The sequence below is a fragment of the Balearica regulorum genome, chromosome 8 (genome assembly GCF_011004875.1).
Source record: "Balearica regulorum gibbericeps isolate bBalReg1 chromosome 8, bBalReg1.pri, whole genome shotgun sequence".
Taxonomy (NCBI): Eukaryota; Metazoa; Chordata; class Aves; order Gruiformes; family Gruidae; genus Balearica; species Balearica regulorum.
This window is the reverse complement of record NC_046191.1, coordinates 25,581,247-25,598,818: the sequence shown is the minus strand read 5'-3', so window position 1 is coordinate 25,598,818 and position 17,572 is coordinate 25,581,247. Positions and strand designations below refer to the sequence as shown.

General features: G+C 40.3%; 2 protein-coding genes across 3 annotated transcripts; both read right to left on the bottom strand.

Moving 5' to 3' along the window:
* Positions 1 to 4,030: 4,030 nt before the first annotated feature.
* On the bottom strand, positions 4,031 to 10,710 carry LOC142602780 (complement factor H-related protein 1-like). The gene is made up of 8 exons (XM_075760153.1): positions 10,593 to 10,710; positions 7,554 to 7,730; positions 6,736 to 6,912; positions 6,421 to 6,597; positions 6,040 to 6,222; positions 5,095 to 5,295; positions 4,595 to 4,792; positions 4,031 to 4,436 (listed from the first exon to the last, which is right to left on the bottom strand). Exons 1-8 carry the CDS (start codon positions 10,660 to 10,662, stop codon positions 4,423 to 4,425), a joined length of 1,197 nt encoding a protein of 398 aa, XP_075616268.1. The 5' UTR covers positions 10,663 to 10,710; the 3' UTR covers positions 4,031 to 4,422.
* Positions 10,711 to 11,854: 1,144 nt separating this feature from the next.
* Positions 11,855 to 17,564, bottom strand: LOC142602779 (abnormal spindle-like microcephaly-associated protein homolog). Of its 2 annotated transcripts, XM_075760151.1 has the most exons (7): positions 17,069 to 17,370; positions 15,731 to 15,922; positions 15,119 to 15,311; positions 14,470 to 14,624; positions 13,404 to 13,580; positions 12,265 to 12,437; positions 11,861 to 12,185 (listed from the first exon to the last, which is right to left on the bottom strand). In XM_075760151.1, exons 1-7 carry the CDS (start codon positions 17,279 to 17,281, stop codon positions 12,080 to 12,082), a joined length of 1,209 nt encoding a protein of 402 aa, XP_075616266.1. In that variant the 5' UTR covers positions 17,282 to 17,370; the 3' UTR covers positions 11,861 to 12,079. The 2 variants fall into 2 exon arrangements, with proteins under 2 accessions (XP_075616267.1, XP_075616266.1); XM_075760152.1 differs by lacking the exon at positions 15,731 to 15,922 and having other exon boundaries at positions 11,855 to 12,185; positions 17,069 to 17,564.
* Between the last annotated feature and the right edge of the window lie 8 nt (positions 17,565 to 17,572).

Below are 17,572 nucleotides of genomic sequence, written 5' to 3'. Positions count from 1 at the left end.
TGCGCTTGATCACCTTCGTTTAGCTCGGGCCGAAACCGCAGATCCCTAGTCGTGAATGAGCATAGCTTTTGTTTATGAGACTGAGCCATTTGTGACACTCTGGCTGCTCGTTCACGCTAATTGAGGCAAATATGTTAATCAAAGATCAGTGTAATCCATGGGTTTGTTTCCTGTTGAAATTTAGACTGACTGGGATTACCAGCAGAAGCAGCAAGTTTCTGCTGGATTCTCGCTTGCCGTCTGCACAACTGCACAAAGCGCTATTTCTCTTTTCTTTGAGATTACCATAAAGCAACTCGTTGTCATTTGCTAATAACGGAAGCCCTCTCTTGGGCACAAACGTGTTTTGTGCATTTTATAGCTTGGAAACCAAAGCACAGGTCTGAGCTCTCTTGTCAAGGTCACACTGTCTGTATCCGAGCCGAGAACTGCATCGGGGTCATCGCAGCTGGAACGCTGTCCTCACTGGGTGTTTAGAGAAAAGTAATTGCTTTTGGAAATCAGTCTCTGGCTGAAATCCGGCACCCCGAAACTGCTATTTCTCAGTAACCTGAGCAAAGCCATAAAGTTATCACGCTCCTTAATTCTGCTTTTCATAGAAGAGTACCCTTTTCCTTACTCGTTTCTCACACATACGCACGCAGAATACTGACCTGCGACACTCACTAAAGTCAAGGGCTGAACCTGAATTCCCTTGTGAGGGGGCAACTGCTCATCTGAACACTATTCTCGCAGTGAGACAAACACATCCTTATTTACCAGAAAGTTTAAGGTCACAGCTAAAGTCAGTCAGTCCGTTGTATCATTGAGCTACAGGCAGGGAAAGAAAAGACGGTGCTGATATATTTGACTTTTACATTCATTTTTCTATAGTGGACGTTTCTAACTTAATAACTTAGCAGGGATATTACGTTTGCTGATGTGCTGTCACTGGTATTTTGAAGGACACAGGGTAGCAGCTGGACTCCTGAAATGCCTCACAGCGAAAAGGAACTGCAACGAGGTGGCAGTTGGGGCAGCGCCTTGCTCTCCCATCAAGGCAGCAAGACTCACACTAAAAGCGCGAGGATTCCCAGCGAGGTCCCTTCAGTGCAGCTGTACAGGAGATGCCAAAAGGAATCTTGGCATTTGTGCAACTTGGAATATATATATATATTTATTTTTTTTTTTTTTAATTTTTACTTGGAGTTTGCAGTACAGGTGATTTGGTCAATCACTGTATTATCACTAGCCCTGTATTCATAATATCGGTTACTATTGTTCATATATCGTCAAGATTTCTTCTCATTCCATTACCGACACCGCATATGGTTTTCTGCACCGCTATTTCCACCAGACTTCCAGCTCTGGGTTCTGGCTATAGCTGACTAGAGGGCAGATGATGCGTTTGTAAGGCTGCTCAAATGAATGCAAAAAATAAATGCACTACAGTAGCCTATAGCTTTGCATCAAAAGTACTGGCAGTATTTTCCTGTCACGTGAACGAAGCTCAGCAACAAGAGGCTTCACTGAAGCTTGGGGGGGGGGAAAAACCCAACCCACCACATTTTCTTTTATTTTCAAAATGAACATGTAAACATGCTGTCTGCCGCTCTCCCACCTCGCAGTCCAGACAGCTAAAGGGAACGTCGGCTCCCCTGACAGGATGGCAAGAGGAGCAATTGCGACGAATTCCCAGGCACAGAAATGATCTTGCCCCAGAAGGCCTACCTGCTCGTTGATTCAGGCTCCAAGAAGACTCAAGTGCCTTCGCAGACCAGAGCCTGCGGTCTGCCATGTGACAGCCTACGCTAACATTACGGTCCGTGATCTTCAAGTACGGCAGGTTACAGAATAACGTGACTGTTTCCAAGGGAAAGGCGCTGTTAGGCATGGAATTTGCCTTCGTTTACTTGGCTTTCCTCCATAGCTATTTGTCATAGGTGGAAAAGCAGCATGACACTGCTAAACTCAGTTTAAGTGGACCTTTAAACGCACACGTGCATGCTCGCACTCTCTGCGTAATTTGTTCTAATACCGGGTTCCGCACATCTTCAGCAGTGTTTTCTCTGTATCTTCCAACAGTATTTACTGACAAAAGAATGTATTTTACTTTGTCACCTGATTTTCCTCTGTGTATTATTTCTACCATGTTCACTGCAGCAGGAAGAGCAAGAGTTTCCCCAAAGGTATATGACTTTTCTGTCCTTTGCTATCAAGTGAGAAGCCTCGAAAAAGGCTTTTAAACATTTATCATTAAGTTTAGTGAGATTTTGTAAAGTACTAGATTGAGTATGACATGACTTAAGGCGTCACTGACACAACCTAGAGATTTGTCTTCGTGTTCTGGATGCTTATTTTTTACATGTCTTGCCAGCATTGGCTACTATCTTAAGGCTCAATATACTAAGGGCAAGGTCCATCGTTAACAATAGCAGATTTAAATCCCTATTTCAAATAGCAGTTTTCTCAATTTCAAATTGCTTTGATCGACTTCCTGCCAACTGCAATTGCATAGACATTGTTTTTTACCTCATGCTGTGGCCGACAGCTCACACTAGGCTTAGCAGTGTCGGCTCTGCCATTTTCTTCTTGTTTGCTGGTGTGTTAGCTTCTCTCGGCAGTTGCTTTGCGAGGAATCTTTGTAAGCCACTGGTCCATTTTGCGAGGGTTAGTTGGGTTAAAACTAAATCTAATCGACAAATGCCCTTAACTGGGCACATCTAAGTTGCAGTGTGCTGCAACAGGCTGAAAGCAAACGGATGAGTGAGGCTGCTACTGTGAACACCTCCGCATTGTGGAGCACCCCCTCTCCCCCCCCAAGGACACGTTGGTACCATGCGTGACATGGAACCCTATGACATACAGGCCAAGTGAGATCACCACTGCCAAATCTGAATGTTAACTATCAGTAAAAGTTGTTTGGTTTGTTTTTTTGGGCAAAAAAATAAATATAAATGGAAGTTCTAATACTTTCTTTCTGTAACCCAATCAATCGTCTTCCAAACTCCTTGGGGTGCCTGCACCCCACTTTGGAGCCCACTCCAAAGGGCCTCCAGCATTGATTTGTCTGGGCTTGAGCTGCAGGGCTCCCTCTTCTCCAGGTTCTGGCAACAAAAGACCTGTGCGTGCTCAGGGAGTCAGCTCACCTTTGCTCTCTCCACATCATGTTCGAAGAAAAATATGGCCAGCTATTTGGTTATGGGGCTGCCAAAGCAAATATTTAGCTGTTCTGAAATCTCCCTTATCCTCCAGCAAAAGCAACCACAGAAGAAGTAAGTCTTGCTTCATTTCCTTAGAGAGAAATCAACCCCTATTAATACCCCACATGCATATTAAGATGGGCTCCTCTAACTATATACAAACAAATAAGGCATGCTGCTTTAGTTGATTTTAATGACCCTAGTGCAATTAGATGAGGTTAAAGAAAAAAAACACCCTCTGAGATGAAGGCACCAAAGGCCATTGGAAAATTACCCCTTGGTGCACGGTGGGCTGCCCACACTGGCTTTCAAAAAAATATTAGAAAGCGAACAGCAAGAAGAGAAACTGCGTATCACCTACAAAGCCCCATAGGTAAGCAGCAGTAAAAACGCTTCCTCCAACCTTCTCCCGCCCAGCTAGGCATCAACAAGACGCAAATGTCTGATCTCTTCCCATACATCAGCTGCAATATGTTACTGGCTCAGCTACCAAAAAATCAAGAAGGTCCTGGCCCCATCAAGACACCATCACAAACTCTCCTAGAAAACAGCAGGACAGCACGTCCTATTGCAGGACCTGGACCAACAAGTCATCCCCGCCTCCACCCAGAAATCCCCATTACTCACATCCCAACATCCTGCCCTTCCAGCAGATGTCAGGGAGGCTCAAGTGCCCCATAAGAACTGGATCTGCGATCTAGAGACTTCCTTGAGTCACGTAAAGGAGACTCCACTCACTCGCTCATCCTGATCAGGCAGTCAGGACACTCACCTCTGCCGTGACCCCACAGTAGTTTCCAGGCAAGCGCACAGAGAAGCTAGGAGCAAACAAGGCCAAACACACTTGCTGATGAGCAAATTACCTGCGGGCTTTAATTCGCGTCTCAGTATGCCACCAAAGCCAGCCTATTTCAGGACACAATTGTTAAAAATTCAATATAGATCAATATAGAGTGGATAAAGTGTAAGCACAACCATTCAGATGGATAAAATGTAAACACATTTACAAAATGTAAATACATTTACAAAAAATGGATAAAATGAAGACCAAATGTAAACACAATCATCCAATAGTAATTAAAAAAAACCAAAAACCAAAACCAAAACCAAATTCCAAGACAGAACATTGGCAAACAAAGCACAGCAAAACAGGAAACGCCAGGAAAAACTGAGCTCAAATCACTAGGTCAGTCGAGGGATCTTCCATTCCCACAGCTGGGCTCTTTCAAGCCGTTTCCATTTATGCCCACTTCCCTGCAGCATAAAGAGAAACAAGGGGAAAAGGCATGAAGACCAAGCCTGTGCACCACAGTGGTTCCTCAGAGCAGTGGACTGGCAATTTCAGAAAAGCTGCCTCCTACAGCACTCCGCCTCCCCCCCCCACCACTGTGTCCTCAGCAGCCAGCACTTACATTCACATGTAGGATACTTAATCACTCCATCCAGACACTCCGGGCTAAATTTCTCAGGGCGTGAAACTTGCCGGTACCACCGTTTGCATTCAAAGAGAATAGAATCCCCGGAGTAATAGGTGGAAGTGCTCGACCAGCTCGATGACCGTAGTCGAATATTGTTCCTTTCCATAGTCCTCTCATCCAGTGTGCAGTTCTCTGGAAGAAGCACTTTCATTATTTGCCTGTAGACCTCACACTGAGCAACTGATGCTCTGAAGCTGTTGGTACCAGCAGAGAGCCCCCGAGCGCCCTTTCCCCAGCAGCCTTTCCGGCTCAGGTACGCCAGTCATCGGCTTCTTGGGGGCACTGCCCCTCACCGCCTGCAGCTTACAGCATGCTCCCGCACCCTGGCACCCTGCTACTACCTCCCCAGGCAAGCGAAAGGCTTTCCCTTGGCTTCAGCACTAACAATGCAACACCACTGCAGCTGAGCGGTGGCTGGAGTGGCCATGACTTACTTCCTGGCTTGCACCATGGATATTCTAATGTCCCCTCCGTACATTGTACTCTGAAGGGGGAAGAAGCTGGATCCTTCACGTATCCTCTTTTACACTGAAATTCAATAAAGTCACCCGATCTGGAATACAGCTTGTTTCCTACGATCCATTTCGGCTCAATATTGTTTCTGCGCATGTCTTCTTCAGCTGCTGTACAGGCCACTTGAAAAAGGCAAGAGAAGAGCGTCATCACTTCATACAGACACACCACAGGAAACTTTATTTTTCACCCTAGATCCCACAGAAGTTCTTTGCATCACAAAACGCTTCCAGCTATTTGCTCTGTTACTCTGTGCCTCTGTTACTTGTGACAGGAAAGACACAAGCTTCACATCCAAGCTAAAGGGGAAAAAGACCATGGCTGAGACCCCATGCAGCGCTTTGGAGAAGCCTTTCCCCTCTGACAGTCACACAGGGCAAGATCAAAGCATGGGTGGGGGAAGTCACCAGGCACCAATGAACTTCCTCGTGTCGTTTTGAGATCCCTCCTTCACCTCTGCCCAGCACTTTGCTAAATTTGTTTCCTCATGGCCATGTCACGGACACGCCCCCAGATTTCCCCAGCACTGCCACGCACTTAGACCCATTGTCCCCGCAGCAGCCTCCCCAACTCGGGAGCCCTGCACAGTGACGGAGATGCCCTCACACAGCGGGTGTTCGGCCAAACTCCTCTCGTCCCCAACCCACTGTGGTGGCAAGAGACAGCAGGCAGCAGAGGCCACTACACGAGCTAACTCCAAGAAGAAACTCCTTCCGGACAAAAGAAGGACTCATTGGTGGTCTGCCCTGCTGGCATCACAGCCCCAGCACAAGTGATGCTGCACAAGTGATACCCTCAGGACTGGGAAAAAAGAAAACGGCAGCAGTTACGCAGCCTTTGGCCACGCAGCACGTGCTTCAACCTACCTAGGCAAACTGGGGGGCTTGTCCACTGCCCGTTAGTACAGCTGATATAGCGAGATCCTTCCAGGACATAGAGACTTGGGCATTTGTATTCCAGAGTTGTACCTTGTGAATATTCTTTCATGGGGAAGGAAAGAAGGTCTCCATTTTCAATAACTGGAGGTGGGCCACATTTCCCACCTTTCCCTGGAAGAAAATTTCCAATCAGAGGGAAAACCGTGAGAGTTTAATTGCAACGGAGGCCTGGCCACAAATACTACCAGACAGTATGTTGGCACTACTCTGAGAAGAAAGCAGAGAGAAAATGCCATTGAGTCAGGCAGCTTCACCACGGCCTCACTGACAGGCAACTGTACGAAGAGAGAGAGAGAGAGATATATATACCTTTGCACTTTGGCAGCTCTGTCCAGGTCCCATTCTGACACACTATGGTGGAAGCCCCAGTCATCTCAAAACCTTGCCAGCACTGGTAGTGAGCGCTCTCCCCAGGCAAATACCTTGACTTTTTAACACCTTGAACATTACCACCAGCAATTTCTGGAGGAGGTTCACATGTCACATCTGAAAAGAGACACTGCTGCAGTCACATTTGCAGTACATGAACAAAACGGAAGTAAAAAAGGTAAAGCCTTGAGAGTATTTAGGTAAACAAACAGTCCTCTCTATGCTAACAGGCAAGAGGAAAGCACAGATTCCTACCTCTGCAAGTCGGTGCTTGTGACCATTCCCCATTTGTACAAGTGACAAAATTTCCACCCATCATTTGAAAGTTTCTTTCACATTCATACTGCACGCTGGCACCAGGCAGATACCTTTCCTGTTGAGTGCTTGTAATAAAAGCGTTGGGAATTTCAGGTGCAGCTCCACAGCTAACATCTGAAGAGAGAGGTGCATTTAAGAACAGTTGTGCAGCAATACGACAATCACAGTACCCTGCATTTTGGAACGCCATTGTTCCTAATGAGCACAAGTTATTTGTGTAATGCAGATCATTTTCTACAGGTAGAAAAGGAAGAGATTATGGTCTTTATTCTGTAACACTTCACCAATCAATATTATTTTTGCGTAGAGTGAATGAAAAGAGAAAAGGCGTTGCAGAGATCTGCTGAAGGTGCAGATTGGTGCTGTACAGCACTGTGTGCCAAAGGGCTGGAGAGTGAAGTGATTTCTTTACTAGCTGAAGGTAACTTTCAGCAACTGACATTCTTAGTAAGGTGAAAATAAGCTACATTACCCTACCAGTTACCTCCTCCTTTGCAGGCAGCATCCATTCCCCCATAACCCTCTCTCTGCTTGATTTCAGCAGTGAGCTAAGGGCAGTCGCTAGCTTCAGCTCACAGGGGAAATGATTGCTTTGCTAATCTACCCTGCTTGTTGTTTCTCAGGAGTCAGAAAAATGGGTGCTGTGGCAGCCTGTGCAAAGCAAGACTCTCCTGCGTGCCTGAGTTGACGTTATTTTAATTAACAACATGAAAGACTGAGAAGGATCATAGACTACTTAGAAGTAGAACCTATACCTTCACAGAAGGGCGGTGCTGTCCAATTTCCTTCTCTGCAAATAATTTCAGGGGAACCAACAATCAGGAAACCTACATCACACTGGTAGCGAATTGTTTCACCAGGCTCGTAAATTTTCTTGTTTCTGCCTTCAATTTGAGCATTGGCAACTTTTGGAACACTTCCACATGGCATTTCTGAAAAGATACAGAAAGTTGATGCTTGCGCTAGTGTGATATACATATAATGAGTGTACCGTTTCCACCAAACAGATGCTTTCGAGAGCTTTTTCGAACACCAGCATAGTCATCCACTGACAGTGGCTTTTATCTAAAAGGTAGCATACAGAAGATTAAATGTCATTCCTCTAAACAGACATGGACTTCAGTCACTGAAATATTTAGATCCTGTTTCTAACCATGCCAGAGAAGTTTAATAAAGGCTTCTGTCCCTTACTGCACAGAAGGGGTTTCCATCACTGAAGCACCAAAGCAACTCCTAGTCACTAGTGCACTCTGTTGAAAACACATCCTTGGATTATGACGATGTGCCCTGGACTCACCTGGCAGAGATACAAACTGAACAAAGATTGCAAGAATACAAAGGAATATTTACAAACTAAACTGCATTCAAAAAGTCAGCCTTGCATCCGATCCTGATTGCTCTGAAGACATCCACGAGGCACGATAAGATTCCACAGCAAAATATGGAGTTACTGGCTCTTGCTAGTCAACCCTCAGTTTCAAACTCTTTCAATTTCATTGCTAAATGCACTTAAAAAAATTTTTTTTTTGGATATTACCCAAACATGCAGGAGCTGAAGTCCAGCTTCCCATAGAACAAGTTATCTCTGGTGATCCATTGAACACGTATCCAGAACGAGAAACATACTTAAATTTAGCACCAGCCAGATAAATTGTTTTCCCTTCTTTTTCAATTTTTAAGTTTTGATTTTCCAGCTGGGGAACATCAGCACATTCTACAGGTTGTGGTGGCAAACACGATCTTTCTATAAAATACAGAAAACACAGATAAACAATAATGCAAGACAACTAATATTCCAATGACATATGCAGTCTAAACCGGACCAAAAAAAAAAAAAATCATCCAAACAGAAATTAAATGGCTTGAAAGAAAGACGACGAACTATCTAAGATACAGAAACTAAATCTTCTCTCTCGTTTCTGTCCTACATGGGGTTTCTTTTTTTGCCCCTGACCCAAATTAAAGCCATGGCATACAAAGGACATACAGTTACAAGTTAGTATCAAGAACAGCGAAAATTTCATAGGCAGAGAAATAGAAGAGACATTATCTTGTCTTGGGATACTGAAAGCGAGTTTCTGGAATGTTAGCTATTAAATTTTTCCACCATTAATAAAATTGTACCAATGTCCTGAGGAATTTTGTCAGACATGATGAAAAAGAGAACAGAACTTACAGAGTATTATAATATACTTCCTGATACATACAATGGATTAAGTCTCTGAAGCCTTCCTGAGTCAGAGCTGTCCCAATGCTTTCTTCTGTACTACTCTAGAGTGAGTGGACTTAAATTATGTTTTATATGCATTTGTAGTTAATTAGTAAATTAGGTTTTATTAGTTGACACATCAAGTTGAAAGCATGTGTTTGCATTGAATTCCACAACACAAAAGATCTAATTACAGTCAAAGTTCCTGTTCAGTAACTGGGACTGGGAATTTTATTTCCATAGAGGCAATACAGGCATGGAACTTGCTGAAGAAAGGAAATCTAAGAACAGAGTCAATGGAAAAGAAAGAAGAAATGGGGGTCGAGGAAAGAACAAGCAGAACTGCAATTAAAAAACCCCAAACAAACCAGTAATAGAAAACTTTTAAAAGGAGTTGTGCTGAACATGACATTAAGTTATTAAAAACAAACAAACAAACTCAAAGCAATACTTATGTTTGGATTTCTTACAAAATTATCTCGCTAGTCTCAAGAATTCTCTCCATGGCATTACAAGGCAATCTAACCTGAAGAATCAAGTTTTAAAGACTGAATCATCACCTATGAATCTCATTATAACTGGGCAGAACTCTCCCACAAGTTGGCACTGCTGCATTCACCCTACATATATTAGAACCAAAATAACAAACTATTGCTCCTTCGCTCAATAACGTCACTAGAACTTACCACATTTACTCGAATTTTCTGCAAATTTCGTATTTTTACTGAATAGAAAGCACCGACATATTTTTTTTAATAATTCCCTCCTGCACACAGCCACTGTACCACATCTAAATTTAAAAAAAAAAAAAAAAACAACAACAAACCCCACCTGAGGCTAACTGAGATTTTTAAGTAATTAAAAGACAGAAACGGTTGCTACCTACATACCTTTTGTTTGACTTTCCAAAGGGTATCATTGTAATTTCAACTGCTTTGCATAAGGACAAAAGTCTAGTGAAGACAGAGGTAGTTGCAACAAATATTTTGGAGTTAAATACACATTAGCAGATACACAATGAAACGCAACAAAAGGGACACCTTTGCAAATAACGGAGGTGTACCTTCATATACAGTCCACAGCTTTGTGAACTGGCAGTTCAAGTGGTACGTAAACCGTATCGAGCCAGGAATTTTAAGCAATACTGAAAAGAGGGGTGGGAAACACGGAACCACCCCAGACTAACTTCTGCGGGTGCCATTTAACTCCCACTCTTTTGCTTTGTGGTAAGGTAAGCCAAAGCACTTCAATCACCAGGACACTCCAATATATAAAACCTTTTAATAGTACAAAGTTCAATTTGCGTAAGTGCCTCAAAACCGCTCAAATACGTTTCAAAAGAAACTTCTTCTGACTAAAAGTCTGAACTGTTCAATATTACAGCTTTGAAGCTTAAGTATGAATCTGTAGCCCTGAGCTACAGCAACAGTTGAATCACAACCACCAGCCACCCCACAACAACACTGTATTTAAAAAGCAGCGTTTACTCTTGGTAAAGATAGCAAAGACGTTGCACTTAAGTTACCTAGACTGCATGTTCTAGATTCTATGTACGTTTACTAACAATAGAATTCAGTGTATTTACCTTCTGCAAAGAGTTTGCCCGAATACAGCGCAACTAGGAAGAAAAAACAGCTTTTAAATCTCATCTTCATGACTGTCTCCCATCAACAGTTTCCACCACCTGTGAAAATTCCCTAAGGATGACACTTGTAAATAATTAACTGGATTGTCAAAGGTATTCACAAATGCCTTTGTGTCCATGGTATTTTGTAATGTATTGTTGTTTCACCGAAAACACCATTTATTTTAGTGCTCCAAATACCCTAACGGTAGACTTGCAGAATTCCACCTGGCATATTTTACATCAGTAAAGAGGACAGGATTTGTCATTTTACAGTGAAACCAGGTAACAAGCTTATGGAACAATTTAAACTGCTTGAACACTGTTCCCCTCAGAACCTCCTGAGTTCCAAGTTTAAAGGGCATTCTGTTACCAAATTATTTACCTTGGCTGAAATAAGAGGAAATAGAAAATTCCTCCCTCCTCCAGCCTACCCCCATACAACCAGCCAGTTGCATTCTGTATCTCCTTCATTCTGGAAGCTCTTACATCAAGAGCATAGTCACTACAATTACCTGCCTGTTGGGTTTTACTGTACACAGCTAGCCCCTTTTGAGTCTGTTTTTAAACAAATGAACAAAAAATTTAGAACCTCATTTGCAATGCATTATCACCTAACTAATGGCTACCAGTTGATTTATCAGCACGTCCCACCCTTGGGAGGCATAATCTTTAAATTGAGGGTGGGAGGGTATGATTTTACAGTTTTCAGTGTCTTAGCCTTTCTCTAAGAAAATACAATTCCAACACTCAAGAGAAGAGAATTTAAGGGAGATGTTGTGAAGAACGGTATCTATTCAGCTGGATGAGAGGCATGTTTGCATGTACTGCTCACTTGATAGGAAGAAAGCACTCACAAATCACCTCCCTCAAAATATCTGGTCAGAATTTCTAAATTCATCCTTACAATATCCTGTTCCATCATAATCTAGTAGTGGTTAAAAAAAGGGAATTATAAAGAAAAATTCTTCCTACAGTCACAAATGATCCCTCAAAACCTTACTAGAAAGTAAACTCAAGCTCCCCAAAAACAGTATCCAGTTTTGAAATCCACAGACTATGCCTTCCTACCTATACCTCTCCAGATCAGACAAGCCAACATAACTGTCCCACAGAAACAACTGTTTGTAATAGAATTCCATAATATTTGATCAGTGAGGAATACCATGCTATTTGTAAGATTTGCAGTTGCATAATAACAACACATTACTGCACCAGTGAAATTTCCAGGGCTTAAGATTTTATTGTACAATTGCTTTTAGTAGTAGTACAAAACAGGATTTCAAAAGCTGTATACAATACAAAAAAGTTATAGAAATGTTAACTGTAATTTGAAAAAAACATTTTCAAGGGGGTAGCTTGACACTGACTTGCTTTCTTTCAAAATCATTTAGCTGTCTACTACATACACGCTATACAAATACATTTTCCTATACATCATTTACATTTCAGTAGCAGGCAATACCCAGTGTATCCATCACCATCAGAATTGCTTGCAGAGGATCCACAATTTCTTGCATGTTATCCTTCCTCAAAACCCAGTCTGGTTTAATTCTGTGAAAATATTAGTGGCTTGTCATTAAAATATTATATTTCCACAGCAAAACCAGCAGACTAATTTTTAAGGTCTTACCTTGAAACTGTTTTTATTCTTAGAGGAGTTACTGGAACAAAGGAAGTTCCACTTAAGAGAGTGTTTGTTTTCTGCTTCACAAGTGTTCTCTCTGCATCCATTTTGTGTTTACGAGCTGTGAGTTTATATAGGCTTTGAATGCAAGTAACAGCTCTTGGTATGTTTCGGATTTCCTGAGAAAAGGGGAAAATAGCATACAGTTAATACCACAAGTTCGAAAGGAACTTAACAAATCACAAGATCTATTTTATTCAATGAAAACTGAATGTTTATAATTTAACCTGAACTTCTACTCACAAGTACAGTGAAACTATTTTAAAGCCAGCAAACCCACAATGAGTCAGTGGTCTAATGCTTTCAAATTACTTAACTGGTATGCGACTTATAGAAAAAAATTCAAGCTCAGATTTTAGTAATTTCTCATTAAAACTAAATTTTACATGTCATTGGCATATGCCTTCAATGATTGTACAGAGACACAAATTAGTGTTCACACCCATCTTCATAGCAATGAAGGAATAATGTGAAGGTCAGAGGTGACTGGATAATTTAAGTGCTTTTATCTGATAGATAAACAGGAAGTGAATTTATAGCATTGAACCCAGTTTACCCCAATAACCTTATTAGGGATTCTAGCAATATGCACGAACAAAGGAAATTTCTTTCAGAAACAGGCTATATCTCTGTTACATTAGAGTATGTCAACACAAAGTCATCGACAATTACATTGCCAGTTGTTACTGACAATAAAGATCTGAAAAGCAACAGTAAACTTTCAGAAGTGGAATAAAAGTTAATTAAGTGGCAACTAAACTATATATAATGCTAAGCATTAATAGAAAGTCATCAAAACCCTGTGGAAAGCAGAGATTGCAATATCATCATCCTGCAAGGATTGCAGGATCAGAACCTCAAGGTCTTATTGAATGGCTCTGAGTGACCAGGGCATGACAAAGCACAAAATAATGAGTGTTTTCACCAACTTGGAAATGCATTTTTTTAAATCAGAGTTTAGTCATAATTAATATTACAGCCATAATAGGTATGGTAGATAGGGAGAGAAACAAACACACACCTCCAAACCACCCAGGAAAAGCATGTTTAATCAAATTATTAAACCCAAAACATGTAAGTCTTACCAAAGCTCTTTTCGAATCCTTTGAAAGGATGGCCAGCAAACAACAGGTCTTTGTGAAAATGCTTCCTCCCTTCTCTGAAATTTTGTCCCCAGCTTTCCCTCTGTACATTTGCAGTAGGTCTAGTAACGTATCTATAGAATTTTCTACTTCATAAACTGCTTGAGTAGTTCTTTCATACTGTAATACAAGAAATAGACAAGAGAGTTTATACAGACAGATCTTTAAAATACCTTTCAGACTAGAGGAAAAAGCAAAATCCATATTCTCCCCCAGAATAAATTTGTAGCTGATCTGGCATCAAAGTGATAAAAATCACTTCTGTATGTTACACCATCGTAACAGGTTACAAAAAGCTACCCTTTGTGCTCCCCAGCTTGTTTAGAGACCTGTAGAATTTGATTTTACGTTTAAAATAGAAGAATAAACTAGAATAAGTTTACAGAAATTTAAAAATAATTTTAGCCTAAATGTTTGGGGGTTTTCCTAAAATAAAAGAATGAGTGTAAATGCCTGCAGGATGGATACAAGATCAAAACCCGTGTTTAGCAAATATTTTAATTTTCAAAGTAAAAAAAAAAAAAACAAACTAACACAGTCAATCTGTAGTCAATAACTACAGTACTACTACAATACTGAAGCAGCTTTAAGTATTTATGAAATAATCAGTTCTGTAAGAAATCAAAAAGTGTAAATACAGTATATTTATGACATGAATTTCACAAAGTAGCCTGTCTTCTGGAACTTACACATTTTTAACTACTACAGTTTTGCATTTCTACACAGTTTCACGCAATACTTGGGATACCTTGCAATGTAATCAGTTAAAAGTAAAATTATTACTTTAAGCCCATGAAATAATTTTCTTTTGCCAAAAGGAAAATTAAATCATAATTATTACAAAGTAGATAATTGGTTTCAAAATAGCATAGTTAAAATTCAGAAGCTTTTTATTCGAAACTATTAATTTTGTTGTTTCAAACTTCTTCAGAAATTTTGTGGATAAATAAAAACTACAATAAAGTAGTCTACAGCTTATAAACCTGCAAAAGAATAATATTAAAGTTACCTTTGACACATTAAGTAGAACTTGAATTGAATATCTGATCACATCCATGCATGGAACACTCCGGTTGCAACTTCGGATCAGAACAAAAATAGTAAAGATTGCTCTGCTCTGGGCCATATTTTCACAACAGAGTGGGGACAGCCTGGTAGCCACCTCTATGGTAATTAAAGGGAAAAAAACGAAAAACAAAACTCTGAAGCTTCAGCAATTTCATTGTAAACCAGAGATTTCTCTTATTTTTAAGTAGAAGTGCAAATTAGTAAAAACCACAATTATTGATTTAAACAAGTATTTCTAAATTAATAGTTTTAATATTCCAGACTAAAAATTGAGACGACAAAACAATCCACGGAGAACACATACTGATAGTAAATATAATTGATTTATGTAAGGCATAGTATTACTAGGACTGCCAGGAAATCAGAGCAATCATATAGGATTTCCTTTCCCTACATAACCATTTTAATATTGTTCTTAAACCAATAATCTAATTTTAGTCTGGAAAAAAACCCTCATTGTACTCTCTAACACACTGACCTTTCACAATCATACAGAAAGCCTAAATATCATTATGACCTCTCCTCAGCTGAAAAATTCCACTTTCTATCATCCTGGAAATATATCAGTTATAACAAAATAAAATACTGACCAAGATGCTTTAATGCTGCAAGAATATAAGAGAGATGTTTGTATTTTAGAAGGTATTCAATAGCAATTGCAGTTCTGTTGCACAATTTGTTTTCTTCTCTGCTCTTTTCATTAGCCTTTTCTAAACCGTGTCTTAAAGCTTTAGTTTTCGCTGTGTCATTACTCTTTCTCCAAGAATATCCTCTCCACAATGCCTACAGAAAAGGAATTTCACAAAGAGAAAAAAAAGCTGTGAACAAGAGACAATTAGAACTTCCATTACCATTCCAAATCAATTTTACACAAGTCTGACAACTTATTTAAATATTAATAACCAATGTAATTAAATAATATTATGCAGTGTTTAATCTTCCAAATACTGATTTTCAAGACAAAAGATCAAAACAAACACATATATACACTCCACGCACACCCCCACATAAGTCACCTCAACCAGTATCTGCTTAATATGACTTCATAATCTGTTTGCATTTAGCTTTGACGTCTAAACTGAAGCTCACTTGGCTTTAATTGATAAATTCACCAAAGTAAATATATTTCCTCTCCCCCCCAAACCCATGAGAGAGTAATAAAAAAAATTAAAAACTGTAGTTTTCTTACAAGAGGTATTTACCTGAAATTTAATTATTCCAACTGCAAATTTTCTCCGCCGTCTGCACACAAGAAACCTTCGTACATTTCGCTGGATGATGACTGCTGCATCATTTCTGTGCTTTAGCCAGCCTCGAATTACACGTTGTAATTGAATGATTCTTTGATAATCTCTTAGAAATCTCTTTTGTTGCATTTTTGCGCGGAACCATTTCTGTTTAAAATTAGGGTACCACTCTATTTATTTAAGACTTTTCCCATCCTAAGCAAGATTTGGTAAAAACTAAAGAACTATTTTAACATGAGCTTTGACAGATACAGGCACTATAAACATCACCAGGATTCCTATAACCACCATGATACAGCTCCAATTTGCCTTGGGGTAGCTGAAATGCATCACCAGATCCCTTTTCGCAGGGCTGCTCTCCAGCCACTCCTCCCTCAATTTATACTTGTGCCTGGCCTTATTCTGTCCTAGGAGTTTTCTTTTTCTTGGCTGGCTTGTAAGAAGAACCACCACTACTCCACTTTTCTCGTTTCCCAGCTCTGTTTCTTCCCCTCTACATACAGAGAAAGGAGACAGGGTACTGTATGCCAAATCTGAGTAAAAAAAGCCTCTTTCACCCATTTTCTCTTGCCTTAAGGAGAAAATATAACTTAGGGGGAGAGATAACAGATCTGTACATATGGAGGAGCAAAGTTTGCCATAACATCCTTGACTAGAAAACAGCTATTTCAGGGTTCCCATTTCAACCTCTTCATTTATCTAATGCTGACCTTCCATTTTTGGGACTAAGCTAATGGTCAGTTTGGAGACTTGAAGATAGTGTTTACTATTAGGCAGTGCAATACAGACTTGATATTTGATCTTGCTTTTAGAGAAGTAAACCATGGTTATATTACAAAAAAGCTGCAACTTAGACAGGTTCTGGTACCACTGGCAGGTTAGAAACATCCACCAAGCAAACCACTGTATCCCAGAGGACTGTTCGTGTAACGAGATGCTCTTCATTTCACAAGCCTTACAGGTTGTCGTGTCTGGTCTTTCCTACTTCCAGTAGGACGTAAAGAAATAGGCTAAGACAGCATTCAGATTGCTTTAGCAAGCTTGAAGGTCTCAAGGAAACAAACTTTCCCATCCATCCTCACTGTTAAAGTGCTTAAGCCTCCAGAGACTGCCGACATCCAGTCTATTGTGCTTAGTGGGGTATACACAGCATTATTTAATAAATCATAGTCTCCATAATTTGGCTTTATTTTCGCATGTGAAGGAACTACAGTGTCCTAGCATTAAAGCTTAGCTGACAGAAAAGAAATTAGACTATGTTACACAAAATAATTAATCCTTAATTAGACTAACCTGTATTATAACAACACATGAGATCTGGTTTTGTGCAAGTTTTAAGATGAGGTGAATCCTATATGCCCTTTGAATCTTAATCGCAGAGATATGATGATATGCAGCTGCTGTAAAATACAGTAGTCTCTTCTTTTGTTTCTGTTCTGTTATCTGTAGAAGCAAGACAGAACAAGGAACATCATTAGTTTTCATACTCGGAGGTAGCTGGATCATCTATGCAAAGACCACAGTATACAGCCAGATGCTGAAGAATTGCCTCAGAAGTCATTACCTCAGAACTAAATTACCTTTCTTCAGTACTAGGTCTCTAATCTAAACAGTAACAGAGAAGTGATTGTAAGCATTAAATTAATATAGCAGAGAACAGCTTAATTGTAAGCTCTGTGTGCAGAAGTATCAGTTATAGGCAAGCCAAAGATCGCAGAAGCTAAAAACACACCCAACAATGAAAATCTATTTTAGTACTAAAGGATTGTGATCAATACACATTTTAGTTCTAGATTT